We start from the raw sequence: 16,151 nt of genomic DNA on the forward strand, positions 1-16,151 counted from the left end.
TGCACTCCCGAGGATAATCTCCACAGTCTACCTCCACGCCTCGCGGAACCCGCTGCGCGGGTCCCGCATCGCAGAGGGGCGCTCTTGTCTTTCTGTGGAAGCTGTTTGCTGGGGTTAAACAGGGGCAGAGGGCTGCGAGCGAAAGGGCTGGACTCCATATCCCAGGAGTCCCAGGAAGCCGCGCCCGCTCCACCTGGGCTGCTCTCCCTCCCCGCCCCGCCCCCAACGGACTGGTGATTAAATACCGGCTTGCCCTGCATCTCGAGGGACCACCTTGCTACTTGCTTTTGCCGATCCTGCACTCCCGAGGATAATCTCCACAGTCTACCTCCACGCCTTGCGGAACCCGCTGCGCGGGTCCCGCATCGCAGAGGGGCGCTCTTGTCTTTCTGTGGAAGCTATTTGCTGGGGTTAAACAGGGGCAGAGGGCTGCGAGCGAAAGGGCTGAACTCCATATCCCAGGAGTCCCAGGAAGCCGCGCCCGCTCCACCTGGGCTGCTCTCCCTCCCCGCCCCGCCCCCAACGGACTGGTGATTAAATACCGGCTTGCCCTGCATCTCGAGGGACCACCTTGCTACTTGCTTTTGCCGATCCTGCACTCCCGAGGATAATCTCCACAGTCTACCTCCACGCCTCGCGGAACCCGCTGCGCGGGTCCCGCATCGCAGAGGGGCGCTCTTGTCTTTCTGTGGAAGCTGTTTGCTGGGGTTAAACAGGGGCAGAGGGCTGCGAGCGAAAGGGCTGGACTCCATATCCCAGGAGTCCCAGGAAGCCGCGCCCGCTCCACCTGGGCTGCTCTCCCTCCCCGCCCCGCCCCCAACAACCCACCTATCAAACCACAGTTATAACATAACGCGTGAATACCGCTGCGCGGGAGCTCGCCGGGAGAAGCCCGGGACAAGGGCGGGACTGTCTGTGGCCGTCAGGGGCCAAAGGAGGCCGGGCTGGGCCATACCCCTAACCTTTTACTTCCAACTTCCATTCTGACTAAGGTGATGCCTTCGCCGGCAGCATGTGAAACTCCATCAAGGGAGGGGGGCAGCAACACAGGGACGCTGGACAATTATTTTAAATCTGCCAAAGGAGATGGGGCCAAAGAAAACTCCCTAGAGAGACGTAGGGCGGAGCGACGGCGCTCCATTGAATCCATGAAGAGTAGATCCTCGACAGAAATTATCCCGTATCCTATCTCTCAAGAGGAAGGTACGCCCCCCAATAGCTCAAATCCCCCGCCTCTTGAGGATTTCCCCCTTTTACTTCGGGAAATTCCAAGCACCCCCGGTATGGTGCCTAAAAAGATCACAGACACAACTCCTCCCATGACATGCGCTACCCCAGTGAATCTGGTTACTCAAACTCCCGCTTTGAATATAAATAAGAAGAGCAAGTCAAAACCAAGTGTTGTGGTGGAGTTGCATAGGCCTCCACCTAGCAAACGCAGTAGGAAGTCAATGGGGGGGCGGGGGAAAACCAAACTATCCCATTTAGATTTTGGGAAAAAACATACAAACGTATTCCAATTTGGGAAGGATAATGAGACCGCGCCTATTGCTGTCCCCTCTAAGGTCCCAAGCTCTAACATAGCTTTTATTAACAGCGATTCAGTGGCCAACACATCCAATACAAACTCCCCGCCCATATCTATAGGGAGTATAGAATTCCTATTCCGTTCCCTTCTCCAGCCCATTAGCGATAGCCTGAAAAAAGTCGAGATTAGGCTCACTCTACTAGAGACATCCCTTACTACCTTGAACACCTTAGTTAGTAAGCAATCCAAAAATGTGGGACCTTATCTCCCCGTAGGAAACCCTCCTAAAACAGGAGCCTCACAGGGTGCCAATAAAGTCCCCCCTCCGAGCGCGCCTACCGCTCCCCCCTTGCAGCCACTAATGGCTATTTCAGTCGAGGCACCGCGCAATAATTCATCCAGTAGGCCTTCCCAATCAACAGTCTCTGCCCCTCAAAGCTGCCAGATAGGGACCAATGATGGCCACCAAGAAGCTGGCAGCGCCCTTGCATTCTCCCCGGGTCGGCCAGCCCCAAGACTACGGAGACCAGATCTCCCGCCAGAAGCTAATAGTCTAACGGTGGTACTAGCAGGCGCCCCCCATCTAAGAACAGGAGAACATGAAGATTACCAATCCCTAAAGAAAAAGGTCATTAAATGGCTAAATTGGAACCGACCCCTACCATCACACTTTAATAATGAGATCATTATGGTTAGAAGGGTCCCTTGGTTAGGGAGGTCCAGAAAAACAATAATAGGGGACTGTATTTTGGTAACTTTTAAAGATCCGGGCACTGTCTTGCATATTTGTGAAGGCGTAAATCGTTCACTGGATTCTACTATTCAGACTCTCCCAGTATCCTTCTTCTTCCCTCCTATTCGCATGCACAATGCTCCATCGCATGATGAATGGATAAGGGTGGAACATAGACGCAGACTCAAGGATTATGCACAACGCCCAAATCTTCAATTGCCGGACACACCCTATTTCCACTTCAACCGTTTTAATTGCTTGAACGGCTTGGATGGGGTTGATTGACTCTCCGCTCACAACCCAGTGCCCCGGGATAACGGCTCCCGCACATTTTTTGAGCCATTTTCCCCGACTGTTGGCAAAACTCCGGGACCACTGAATGATCCAGTGACTCCGGATAATGGCACCAGCGGACTTTTTGATCCATCTGTCCATAATGTTGACTATGCATCTGGAATACTGAATGAGCCGGTGCTTGTGGATAATGGCTCCTGTAGTCTTCCTGAGCCACCTGCCCCTACTGTTGGTAATGCGTCAGAACTCTTGATTGAAACAGTGTCTGAAACCATCCCCTTCAACCCTTCTGGCACGGCAACTAACACCCCTGAACACTTGAGGTTAATTTGCTGGAATGTTGCTGGACTGGCCAATAAATTGGGTGACCCGGACTGGGCAAATTACATCGAGACTGGAGACGTATGTATGTTCCAGGAAACTTGGGCCAGAGAGGATTATGGTCACCAAGGCTACATGTCATTTTTCATTCCAGCTAGGTGGGAAGGCAAAGGCCGTCCATCAGGGGGGCTTACGACCTGGGTTGCATCTCATCTGGGCTGCGTGGCAACACGGCTGTCGGCTAACTCTGAAGACATCCTTGTGGTTTCATTATCCTGGCCTAACCAAGCTAAACTTGTGTTTATTAACATCTACTCTAGGCCAGTGGGAAATGCAAAGGAATCACCGACCATAGATGAACTCTCGAATTATATATCTGAATTACCGAGTGATTCATTTTATGTGGTGGGAGGGGATTTTAATTCCCACTTTGAACCACTACCTGGTCTTCTGGAGGGGTTCTCATCGGAAGAAGAGGCCAGATGGGCAGTGCCCCTAGTGGAAGCTCCCCCCCCGAAGGCTTGGACCCCACTAGCACTACAAATCACAGCCCGTACCCTAAAGTTTGGAATCAGAGCTTGTAACGGGCGAATGAAATCTGACATACCCAGTAAAACCACCTATAACAGACTGGGAAGAGAGTCTCGCCTGGATTATGTCCTGGCCCAAATAGTGAAGTGGCCGACAATACAGGACTTTAGGGTGACGGAGAGGACCGATAGTGACCACAATCCGCTTGAGCTTGACCTTGTCCACCCTGGTCCCCAAGCTCTCGCGATCAATGCGGAAGGGAACAAACCTGCTCTTCTCCTGGATAATAGCAGGAGAAGAATCAGGTGGGAGCACTTGGTTACAAGCAAGAACAAACTCCCCATGCTCTATGATGGGATAACTCCCATCTTGGAAATGTGGGGAGCTTGGATACCGAGGCAAACAACAAAGATTCCCAGGCCAAATTATACAAGGCTCACGAGGACCTTATAAAAGCTGCGGCCCCTCATCTCTCTTGTAGTTCACGAAAGCCAAGAGAGGCGCGGCAAGGCAAAATATCATGGTACAACTCAGCATGTAGAAGGGCAAAAGCAGAACTCCTCAGACTAATTAAGGAGGGGCTAGGGGGGGATAGCTTAAAACAAAGTAGGCGAGCCTACAAGAAACTTGTTGCCCACGCTAAGGCCGAATGGGAGGAAAATCAGTGGGAAGAACTCACCAAGGCCCTAGCGATCCAAAACCATTGTCTGTTTTGGAGGATAGTGAGCGGGGGGTCGGGGAACTTACAATCGGCATTAGAGCCCAATATTGCTCCAGGGGTGTGGCAGGCACACTTCCAGTCCTTATACAGCTCTGAGCCGGGAGAATCTCCTGCTGTCACTGAGGCGGGCTGGCCGGGCTACGAGGGGGAGCCAATAACGCTGGGTGAGGTCACTGCTGCCATCTCAGGTCTGGCTTCTGGAAAGGCGCCGGGACTGGATGGCTTACCTGGGGATATGTTTAAGCAGGAGCCCACTGTCTGGGCGCCCTACCTCACTGCCCTTTTCAATGGAGTCCTTGGCGGCATGGAAATCCCTAGTACTTGGCTGGGGGCAGAGGTGGTCCCTATCTTCAAAAAGGGCTCGCCTCTGCTCCCAGCCAACTACAGACCCATCAGTTTAATAGACGTAGCACAGAAACTGTTTGGTAGGGTTTTGCTGAATCGGCTCCAAGATTGGATGGAGGAGGTGGGTGCCCTTAGTCCCTACCAGGCGGGATTCAGGAGGGGGGTATCCACAGTGGACCAGGTTTTCCGATTGAACCTTATCTATTGGAGGGCAGCAAAATTCGAGGGCGGTAGTCTGTACACAATTTTTGTGGACTTACGGGCCGCCTTCGACCTGGTGCCTAGGGGGAAACTTTGGAGCGTCCTGGCAGAGATGGGCGTTCCCCCGGACATCCTATTAATCTTACAGAGGCTGCATCACAATAATTACGCCCGAGTGAGGTGTGGGCGGTCGGGGGAACTGACCGATAGATTCCCCGTTGGCCGGGGGGTAAGACAGGGTTGTGTGTTGGCACCGACCCTGTTTTGCCTCTTCGTCAACGGGGTAATCGCCCACCTGAATGCCACTGATTATACTGACGCCCCCAAATTGAATGGCAAAAAACAACAAGTGATGGACTGAATGTGGATCAATGTCACACACTCCCCCAGTCAAAAGATCTGGGCCCAAATCCATCGTTTTTTTGCACTCCACACCACCCTGGGTCAGATAATGGCTTTATGCAAATCAGCTCTGACCCTGTTGCCCCATGGGAACAGTCCAGTCCGAACTACAACAGCCATATCTTTCCCAGACCGGAATCAAGCATCCGAGGACCGGACCGGTTTCGAGGTAACACCTCTCTTCAGCCCGGCTAGCTTGACTCCAAGTGGTGTGGAGTGCCTGGGACCCACGTCTGGGCATCCCCAGCGCACTTAGGGCGGCAATTGCAAAAAACAACAAGTGATGGACTGAATGTGGATCAATGTCACACACTCCCCCAGTCAAAAGATCTGGGCCCAAATCCATCTTTTTTTGCACTCCACACCACCCTGGGTCAGATAATGGCTTTATGCAAATCAGCTCTGACCCTGTTGCCCCATGGGAACAGTCCAGTCCGAACTACAACAGCCATATCTTTCCCAGACCGGAATCAAGCATCCGAGGACCGGACCGGTTTCGAGGTAACACCTCTCTTCAGCCCGGCTAGCTTGACTCCAAGTGGTGTGGAGTGCCTGGGACCCACGTCTGGGCATCCCCAGCGCACTTAGGGCGGCAATTGCAAAAAACAACAAGTGATGGACTGAATGTGGATCAATGTCACACACTCCCCCAGTCAAAAGATCTGGGCCCAAATCCATCGTTTTTTTGCACTCCACACCACCCTGGGTCAGATAATGGCTTTATGCAAATCAGCTCTGACCCTGTTGCCCCATGGGAACAGTCCAGTCCGAACTACAACAGCCATATCTTTCCCAGACCGGAATCAAGCATCCGAGGACCGGACCGGTTTCGAGGTAACACCTCTCTTCAGCCCGGCTAGCTTGACTCCAAGTGGTGTGGAGTGCCTGGGACCCACGTCTGGGCATCCCCAGCGCACTTAGGGCGGCAATTGCAAAAAACAACAAGTGATGGACTGAATGTGGATCAATGTCACACACTCCCCCAGTCAAAAGATCTGGGCCCAAATCCATCGTTTTTTTGCACTCCACACCACCCTGGGTCAGATAATGGCTTTATGCAAATCAGCTCTGACCCTGTTGCCCCATGGGAACAGTCCAGTCCGAACTACAACAGCCATATCTTTCCCAGACCGGAATCAAGCATCCGAGGACCGGACCGGTTTCGAGGTAACACCTCTCTTCAGCCCGGCTAGCTTGACTCCAAGTGGTGTGGAGTGCCTGGGACCCACGTCTGGGCATCCCCAGCGCACTTAGGGCGGCAATTGCAAAAAACAACAAGTGATGGACTGAATGTGGATCAATGTCACACACTCCCCCAGTCAAAAGATCTGGGCCCAAATCCATTGTTTTTTTGCACTCCACACCACCCTGGGTCAGATAATGGCTTTATGCAAATCAGCTCTGACCCTGTTGCCCCATGGGAACAGTCCAGTCCGAACTACAACAGCCATATCTTTCCCAGACCGGAATCAAGCATCCGATGACCGGACCGGTTTCGAGGTAACACCTCTCTTCAGCCCGGCTAGCTTGACTCCAAGTGGTGTGGAGTGCCTGGGACCCACGTCTGGGCATCCCCAGCGCACTTAGGGCGGCAATTGCAAAAAACAACAAGTGATGGACTGAATGTGGATCAATGTCACACACTCCCCCAGTCAAAAGATCTGGGCCCAAATCCATCGTTTTTTTGCACTCCACACCACCCTGGGTCAGATAATGGCTTTATGCAAATCAGCTCTGACCCTGTTGCCCCATGGGAACAGTCCAGTCCGAACTACAACAGCCCCTGGGAGATGGGAACTGATATTGTTCCAATATCTTCTATATCCCACAGGTGATTCATACCCTGCAAGCTTGAATTGAATTCACAGTCGACCAGCTTGATTGGTAATGTACCCTGTAGCATATACTTAGACCACACCCTTGTAAATATCTATTCATAAAGATCCTAATAGCAACTTACCCTTTTATACTCTAGGTGACCGACCCAGACCATTCATTGGACCACGGCCAAGCGAATTCCCCCCCCCCCCCCCCCCCCCCCACCCCCCCCCCCCCCACCTCCGTCCTGAGGAAGACCCGCCGCCGAGGTCGCAACAACCCATGAGCATCAGGGTCGAAACGTCGACGCTTATATAACCACTGTGCCTGTACCCAATACGTCCCCTATCTCCCCCAACACTCCCCCCCAACCAAGTGTGTGGACAGGCTCACACTAATAGCGGAAGGTTGCCCGCTTTGTTCTACTGTAAATATCATAACTGTGCACTTAATCTCTTCTTTTCCTCCTCTAAACACTTGAGCACCCTTTACTCTCTCACTGACTATACTCAATAGTTCTTGCGCCGTTTTTTGAATATTATTGTTTTATAAAAATTGTAAATAAATATGTAAATTCTTTCAAAGTACATTTTCAGAGTGTGGTAACAATTTTTTGAAATTGTTCATATGCCAGGGTATTTGCTCATTTTCATTTAATGTGGAGCTAATTCAGATAAGATGTATATCTCCCTCATTTAGCTTGAGTCCAAGTATGCTGATTTAATTTGCATTTTCAGAATTCAAAAATGCCTTTCATGTAAAGTTTGCTCCCTGATCGATAGTCAAGGACCACTGTTTCATAAACTAATATATACCATGAACAAAAACTAGCTAGGGCCCAAGCTATACAGGCAGAAGGGTCTTTATCTTTTGTGTTTTTGCAAAGCAAGGACCTTTATAGGTTTGAGAAGGTATTGGATCCTATCTCCCCTGTACTCGCTAGAAAGCTGTTTCTCCAATGGAGATACGGCACGCTGCCCTTCCGGTCCTTTACAAGCACTTGGTCATCATCCTCCACTACAAAGCAGTGTCCGGCCTGTGATGCTATGGAGGAAACTGACTTACACGTGGCTTTCTTCTGCCCAGCCTACAAGGTAGCTAGAAAATACTGGCTCCTCCCACTGATAAGGAATATGGGCTGCAGGGAATATGCACCAATGTATAGGATTCTAAAATCTGATGTCTCTGGCCCAACTGTTTTCGTATTAGCAAAAATTTTTACCAAGGTTTGGCATACGCGTAATCGTATTTTAAAGATGTTGGGTCCTTCTTAAAATTTTAGATCCACAGTTTTTAAAGCATTCTTGTATATGCATTCCAATGGTTTTATCTCTTTATGAACTGATTTATCTGTGATGCATATGTGTATTGTTCATCTTTTATGGCCAAATGGCCGAAATAAAGATTGGAAATGGATTTCCCTAGTACACAGGAATCACATTGACAGATTCTGCTCCACTTGCCCAGGCATTACTATTACATGCCAGGGATGCCCACCGTAATGCTAAAGTGCCTACATTGTGCCAACAGTGCCCACCATAATGCTTAGAATCGCCTCATCATGTCAGCCATGGACATTATTATTCCAAGGATGGCCACTAATCTGTGATAGATGGTCACAAAGAAGGATAAGAATACTCGCAATATGACAAGGATAGCTGACATTGTGCCATGATTAGTCCATGGACAACGTAATATATGTCAAGATTTGCCATTGCTATGCCAGTGCCAACATTGTCAGAAAAGGTCATAATTTTGCCAGAAATATACCCCCTTATATTAGGGGCACCATATTCAGTTGATGTTCCCAGAAACCAAAAATGGCTTCTAAGAGGAAACAATGTATTTCAAGAGTGGACACAGCAGCCACATAACACAGTAGCGCACATATGCACAGAGAAACAAATATGCATACATACATGCTCACATCACTACCACCATCTGAAACAAAGAAGACCATTACCTGTTCCACTCACAATCCAGCCTCTGCTTTCCTGAAAAAAAGGGCTGCAAACTTAGGGTTATCGCATATTTTCACTCTCTCTATGGCATGCTCACACTCTAGTGACACCACTCGGGCTATTGCTTGCACTGCTTTTCTAGCCAGTTTTCACAGGTACTGTATAATCGTTAGAGTGGGAAATGCCAAGTGACCAGCAAATCTTTGAGGCGTTGCTAAATTGAGAGTGGAGACAAGAGGCCATGTTGCAGTTACCTTATGCTTCTGTCAATGCGTGTTTGTGTGTAAGTGTGTGCCCTTGCCATTAGTTTGGCTAGCGGTCACTTCAGGAATATCGAGATGTGTAGTGGTGCCAATTTCAAACTGGCTAGACCCTCTAAATTATGTATTGTGCTGGGCTGCCATTTGGGGAGCTACTTCCAGTATACTGGCTAACTACTAGTAGCTCCCAAAGTACCCATTAGATACCCCTTTACCCCCTGATCAGAACTTCGAGAAGATTTCTTTCTATCCTACATCTGGGATTAGCCTTCTTTCCACCTCTTAATATATTTGTCTGGGCCTCCAATGATATAAACATAGCACTCCTGACACTTTTTATTAACCATTATATCAAGTAGCTTGTTACTTATAAAATTATCCACCTGTAAAATAGTTCTCTTTTGTAAATAATGTGTATTCTTCAGGATGCGGTTTGAATTCTAACAAGGTTCACTCGCTCTTCATCTCTTCTCACTCATTAAAATAAGTGGCAATTTTATTTAGGCAGTAACAGTTGCATAGATAATGCTCTCTGTCAAGTGCTTTGGAGAAAAGCGGTGTATTAAAGATTATTACTATGGTACCCTAAGATTGTCAGGCCCAACTACTTTCAGCATTCCCTTGCCTGTGTTTGATACAGAAGAACCCTGTTTACTTTGTTTTTGCACGTTCCTCATCCTCTTGTCTGCACATATCTTTTCAAATTTTAATACCCCCCCCCCCCTTACTACTTGTGTGCTTTTCCCTGTATCGAAATCTCTTTCTTTGGGGAAGCGTATTTTCCAAATTGGCTAGGGAACCTGATTCTCTAACTAATGCCACAAGTTTTAGAACAAGATTCTCCAACGTACTCACAAAAGGGTCTGATCTAAACCAGACATTCACATAAGATACATTTACTTAGCATGAATCTGGCAAGACACCTTGAGTGGTTATCATGAAACTCTGGCATTGCTTTGGCTTTACAGAAGATATGTTGGACACCTCCTATTGTAGAAGTATTATTTCTTAATGTTTTTTCTTGTTTTAAGTGATTTGTTGCCTTGTGACAGCCATAGTCTCTTCATAGCCACTCCCTTCCTTTTCATTTTACTCTATACATTTGTGTCAGAGTATCAGATCGCAATTCTTTTATGGTCGTTTGCCACTGGAGTCTTTCTAATCTGTGTTTTTTTCCTAGGGAAGTAAAACTCAAACATGTTCCTAAATGTATGCCTCCCCGAATAGATTCTTACATCCCTGAAACCAAATCTTCTCTAAGTGAACGAGGCAACCCACGATATAGTGAAAATTGACACAGTGATCTCTCTGAACTGATTGCAAGAGTTGGAAATAAAAATGTATTTACTAAAAAAAAGTTTTACTTGTTGCACACTTGTATTCTTGACTTATTACATTGTGTATTTCTGACTTTAAAATCAATTAAGAATTGACCCAGCCATATTTTGATGAATTCCCTAAGCATCTGTGAGCATTAGAAGAGGGTTTATTGTAGTGCTGTCAATATGAAATATTTTCTATTAGGTGTTTCTTTAGAAATGTAGTGGTTGCTAGCTTAGAGATCACAAAATACATTTGATCAAATAACTGCTCTGTCCTAGAGCTAATCAAAACTTGCCAAAGTGGAACAATACACCCAAACCTTTTGCAATGTTTTTCTTCATTTCAATCCAATCCAGGATTTGTAAAGCACAGCAAATCACTTGTGACGGTCTCGGGGCACTGAATTATAGCGCAGTGAGATAAAGTTATTTGCCCAGAATCACAGGATGTTGACGCCAAGACTCGAACCTCTTTCACACCGGCTCCGAATTCGGCAGCTCAGGCCGTTACTGCACATACTCATTATCCTGGCTTCTATAGCTATGGATTTTGCCGCATTCTGATGTGCTTGGGTTGGCTGTTGTTGTCCTTCTTTGCCAGGGTTTGCTGTCCAATTGTAGTCCTCCTTTTATGGAGGAGATCTGTTCTAATTTCTGTTTTGATGGTCTGGTCATCCTGGCCCTCACTTCCACCATCCTTATTTTCAAGAATCTCAAACAACTATGCCTCATCTTCAAAGGGTCTCCTCAGTGTACAGCTTGTTTTCAATAATTAGGACTTCATCATGATCCCTTGGAACACCTCCACGGCCGCAACAACCAAAAGTTGCATGCTTTCTGGGATGAAAGACAGATGACCCCTTCAGATGCTCCATGTGATGTCCAGCAGGTCTAATGGTCTCTGTTGTTAAAGTTGCTCAATCTACGTGTGTGAACTGTTTTGTAGCACAATATACCTTAGGGGGACAGCTTGTGATTGCTATGTTTTTCTTGTATATATTTAGGGTGAACATATACTCAAAGAACTTCTGAACCTACCTCAAAGAGGCATCAAACTACGGATCGCTGTAGATCCACCAAACTCACCTTCACGGATGAATGATCTGAATGCCCTGAAGGAGGCTGGTAAGAATGATTCAGTTTGAACAGACAAGAACAAGCCCTCTGCCATGTTGTGGTTTACTGTTCCTTACCGCTTTAAAAGTCTTACAAAAGCTGTTAAATGAATGGAGAATTAGAAACATTGGGGATTGGTTGCATAGCACAGAGTACAACACAGTTGAGCCATCGCGCATTGCTCTTTTTGGTGGGAGACATTGGCCTTGTTGTCAATCCATTGGTGGGGGGGGGGGTCTCCTCTCCTGTAGAGTGGTTAATGAAGGAGCACCGTGATGAGGAGTGTAAGAGGCTGAAGCAAGGGGGCTGAAACAAGGAGAAGGTTTACAGTTTGCTCAAACGAGTATCATGCAATGTCAGAGTTAAGTACCAAAAAACTAGGGGAATATTCTGTTTTTGCTCCATAAATCATGGACCTGGGTGTTCAGGTCAGAGGATCAGTTTAATATGGTTATGGTTACTGCCTTTTTGAAGGAGCTGATAGAAAGGACTATGAGCCTCCTATAAACATGTTGTCAAGGAATAGCCTCTCACTTTGCACACTACTTGGGAGAGTAGCAGGGACTGTACCCATAATGCAAATGATTTATTTTCCCGATGCTTACCTCACCTTTTGTTGTGTTAGCGATTTGTAATTTGCACCTACTTTCTGTCTTCTAAAAATGTCGTGTGTCGGTTAGTGAACAAAACTACAGGGTAAAAGGGAATGTAACTTAAGATCCATCAAGCACAACATACTTGTGTCCACAAGCCCCAAGAGGGTAAGAGATGGTATTAGTTCTTACTTTTGACCCTTTCCAGCGGGTGCCATGTCTGATGGTTTGACAGTCGTAATAGATTCTCTTTAGACTTTCAGGTTTGCTCTACCAGTTCTGTAACCGTTCTCAACATCCATCACTTGCCTTGTCTTTTTTCTTCAAACTTGTTTTATTAAAGAGTGGCAATACTTGCAGTGATGTCAATAAAACATGAAAAATATAAAACTCAGTAGAATATAGTAGGTGTATTTAGCATTGTAACCTAACATTAAAAATTAATATTTGAGATAACTTGTAACGGTATGCAAACTATACAATTATATATTCTAGTGAACAATCAGATAATGTAGCATTTTATCATTTTTATAATAAGATGGAGATGAGGGAATGAATGGGAGGGGAAAATTAGCCTATTAGAGAGAAACAAAGGGTATAACGCGTGAAAACGTATACTATTGGTGATCTGTAACAGCAGATGAAGCCAAAATTAATTAAGGGGGTTCGAACTTGCAAAAGACTTGATTTACCGTAACTATACCCCTCGAGAACCAGTCCCTCTAAAATATAACTATTATTTATTTTGTTATATCCAAGAGGGAACAACAGGAAGTTCTCATTGTCGGAGAGCAAATATGTGATAAGAAGTTTTGCTAGGGAGACTGAGAAAGTAATAAGAGTTGAAAACATTTTTGGGGAGGTTGTGAAATACGTACCCAATAATGGAAGGAAAAATGGATGTAAGTGGAACTTTCCACCTATTGCAAAATAGTGGGAATGCAGCTGGGTTTTTCATATAAAGAGATCCAAATCTGTTGGAAATTAGTGTTTTCTTGTTTTTCCACAAAAATGGAGCTATTTAAAAATAAAACAGGCATTTGCAATGCAATAGGTCTCGCATTTGTTGGAGTTGGAGCTATTGACATTGTAAATGGCAATGTTTTTCAGTTATGTTTTTTAAGTGTAGTGATAATTTAAAGAAAAAAGTGCATACTATAAGCTTCTATAGCAACTGTACAGTAAAGCTAAGGCTATGTTAACGTTAAGGGGTGTTAGTGGATGAATAAAAATACGAAAAAAGGATGTTAAAATGCAAGATGGAATGTATAGATGGTGAGCATGCAGCACTCCCACCTCCAGCGCCTTGGGGGCCAGGGTAGGCGCAGGACTCCCGTCTGCAGCACCTTGGGGGCCAGGGTAGGCGCAGCACTCCCACCTCCAGCACCTTGGGGGCCAGGGTAGGTGCTGCAGAGCAGTGATAGACGGATTGGGGCGTGCTGGGGGAGGGCCGGTGTCCCTGGGGAGGGAGAGGCTGGGGCGGGGAGCAATGACGGGGGAGGCTGGGTGAGGATGTGGGGCGGGCTGGGGATGGGCCAGGGGATGGCCCCTGTCCCTAGGGAGGGAGAGGCTGCAGGAGGAGGGAGTGGGAGGGAGTGACGGAGGAGGCTGGCTGAGTATTTGAGAGGAGAGCGCATTCCTTGCCTGGACCCGGGAAGAGCCGGGGTCCTGCCGAGGAAGAGAGACTCACCACGTAGCAGGCTGGCACACACACACACACCACACACCACACCTTTCACACACGCTGACTCGTGCTTACACACACAGACACGTACACTCACACACAACTTGCACACATGCACCCTACGGGCTCTGACACAATGATGCGCACCTTGAACTACGCGATGATGACACCTGTCTTGGTAATTCCAGCTCTGACGTCTATGTCCATAAACATCGGCATCTACCGTTGGGGGTCTGAATTTCACAGGCACCGCTGCGCCACCTACAACGTCCGTCATACACAGTGAACATGCACAGAGATGAGATATGTTGTGTCTCACAGTCTCACACACGGATGCTGTGCTCTGAACAGGCCTTTAACCCCACACTTCTGGCACAAAAGTCGGCGTGAGCACAACCACTGACAGTGTAGGTGTGCACGCTCTCCAGTTAGCATCGAGGGTGCTGGTGCTCTGGATGACACAGACCAGACACTACAACACTGCTGGAACTTACACCTGCCTGGCCCTGCTCCTGCGCACGCCCTCACATGAAGATCTAGGCCTCTGAATGAGTTTCGTAGTAGTTATACACTGAAGAACAGTGCTGACACTGTTGGCACCATGCATTCAGCTAGTGGCCACATGCTATGTTCCGTTCAGTAATGCCCAGTGCTTTCCTGCCCTCTGCGGTATATGCCACACACCTGTCCCTGCTGAGACCAACATTGGCTCTGTGCCTTCTGATCAGACCAGCGTTATCTCCCTCCTAATAGCACTGCTGTTGTGTGTGTGCCCCGTCTGTTGCCAGCCAGGTGCCACATGAAAGTGATTTTAAGGGAACACAGATGAAAGCATCTGGCACATTTAGCGGGAGAGGTAAAGGCATCATCAAAGCGGCCCTTGCGTATCGCCCCGCTGGGTGTGCACCTGTAGAACTGCCCCCTGCATCCCTCTGATCCAGCGGACTATAGAAAATATATCATAAACTACGCTACCCAACTTCATAACCTATAAACAAAATTCTATACTAAATATGGACCCATTTATGAACCTGATATATTTTGGGCCTACTGAATCAGGTGGTCAGAATAAATCTATATACACATTATCTACACACTATATACATATTTATACATTTGCAGAAAGAATATTGTCATTAGAATAAAACACAACCGTTTAGACGACCACCATAGGCGACGTGATCTAGCTAATGGTAACCTACACTTCTGAATAACCAAGACCAGCTTGTTTGTCAAAAGTAAGATTTTATTTTCTAAATTATGGTATATAAGTTGTAAGTTTTATAAATGAAATTTATTTGCAATAAAGCAAGCATGATGGTAAGGAAATTGAGAAAAATACAATTTAAGCAATTAAATCAGTTTAAAAGAAATTATATAAAGTTTAGCATTTCTAAAACCTATTTCCCTAACTGAGCTAAATAGACAGAAATTAAAGTAAAGATCTTTGAGGATTCTTACGTGCTCCACGCAAAGTCCAGCAGCACATCACCCTCATCGGAAAGTCAGAAAGCAGTAGTCAGCCCAACCCTAAGGGCATGACTTTTTATACCTTTCTACGCTAACTAAACTGGCAAAGGAAAGTTTTCAGAAATCTACGACGTCCCATTGGCTGAGAGTGACAAGTGACATGTCATCCGTTTCTTAAAAAGTTCCACAAAATCATGTCTTACAAAGACCATTGTCTCTTCCACGTGAAGCCAGAGGCTTCCTTCGATTGCAACTTTGTATTAAGTCATCCTCGCAGCTTCCATAGTCTTTTCAGTGCAACTTCCGCGGATGCCAAGTTAAGGACTGACAAAAAGTTCACTTTCGACCTTGGCCATGTCCGACAGAATGATGTCAGCTCATCAGTTTTTGCTTTGTGAATGCAGCCTCAATAAACGTTTTAATTCAGAATGGGCGTCTCGTGACTTTCTGCAGAATTATGGATCAGCTTTAATTTTGCGGCTCAAATAGCTAGGCCTCAAAAGCAGGCAACTTATGATTTCTAGTATAAAACAAACACAAGAAAAGTATTAATGTAAGAAATAAAGTATTTTCTGTATCCACCCCATGGTTTACTAATTAATTAACCCACCCTATTAATCAAAATGTTACCTAGCCATTGCAAACAGATAAAGCAGCGTTTATATTTACCAGTCTCCGTTTTTCTATGAGACCCATATGCACCTAGAATAGTAGAAATGACATTACACAGACAAAGAAAAGCAAAACAAGCACATGCTTATTTAAGTTTGCAGCAGTTAGTAATGACAAAAACGAAAACAATATTTTATTTTATTATTTTGCACGAACAAAAAGATGCAACAAATATGCAC

At 46.6% G+C, this 16,151-nt stretch overlaps 1 protein-coding gene across 2 annotated transcripts in view; it reads left to right on the plus strand.

Moving 5' to 3' along the window:
• PLD3 (phospholipase D family member 3) overlaps positions 1 to 16,151 on the plus strand; it is a 231,615-nt gene that overhangs the window by 120,944 nt on the left and 94,520 nt on the right. For both annotated transcript variants that reach the window (XM_078660655.1, XM_078660656.1), the window contains exon 6: positions 11,442 to 11,562. In XM_078660655.1, coding sequence (XP_078516781.1) covers positions 11,442 to 11,562 — 121 coding nt within the window. The remainder of the gene's footprint in view (positions 1 to 11,441; positions 11,563 to 16,151) is intronic.

Source organism: Lissotriton helveticus, chromosome 9 (genome assembly GCF_964261635.1).
Source record: "Lissotriton helveticus chromosome 9, aLisHel1.1, whole genome shotgun sequence".
NCBI lineage: Eukaryota > Metazoa > Chordata > Amphibia > Caudata > Salamandridae > Lissotriton > Lissotriton helveticus.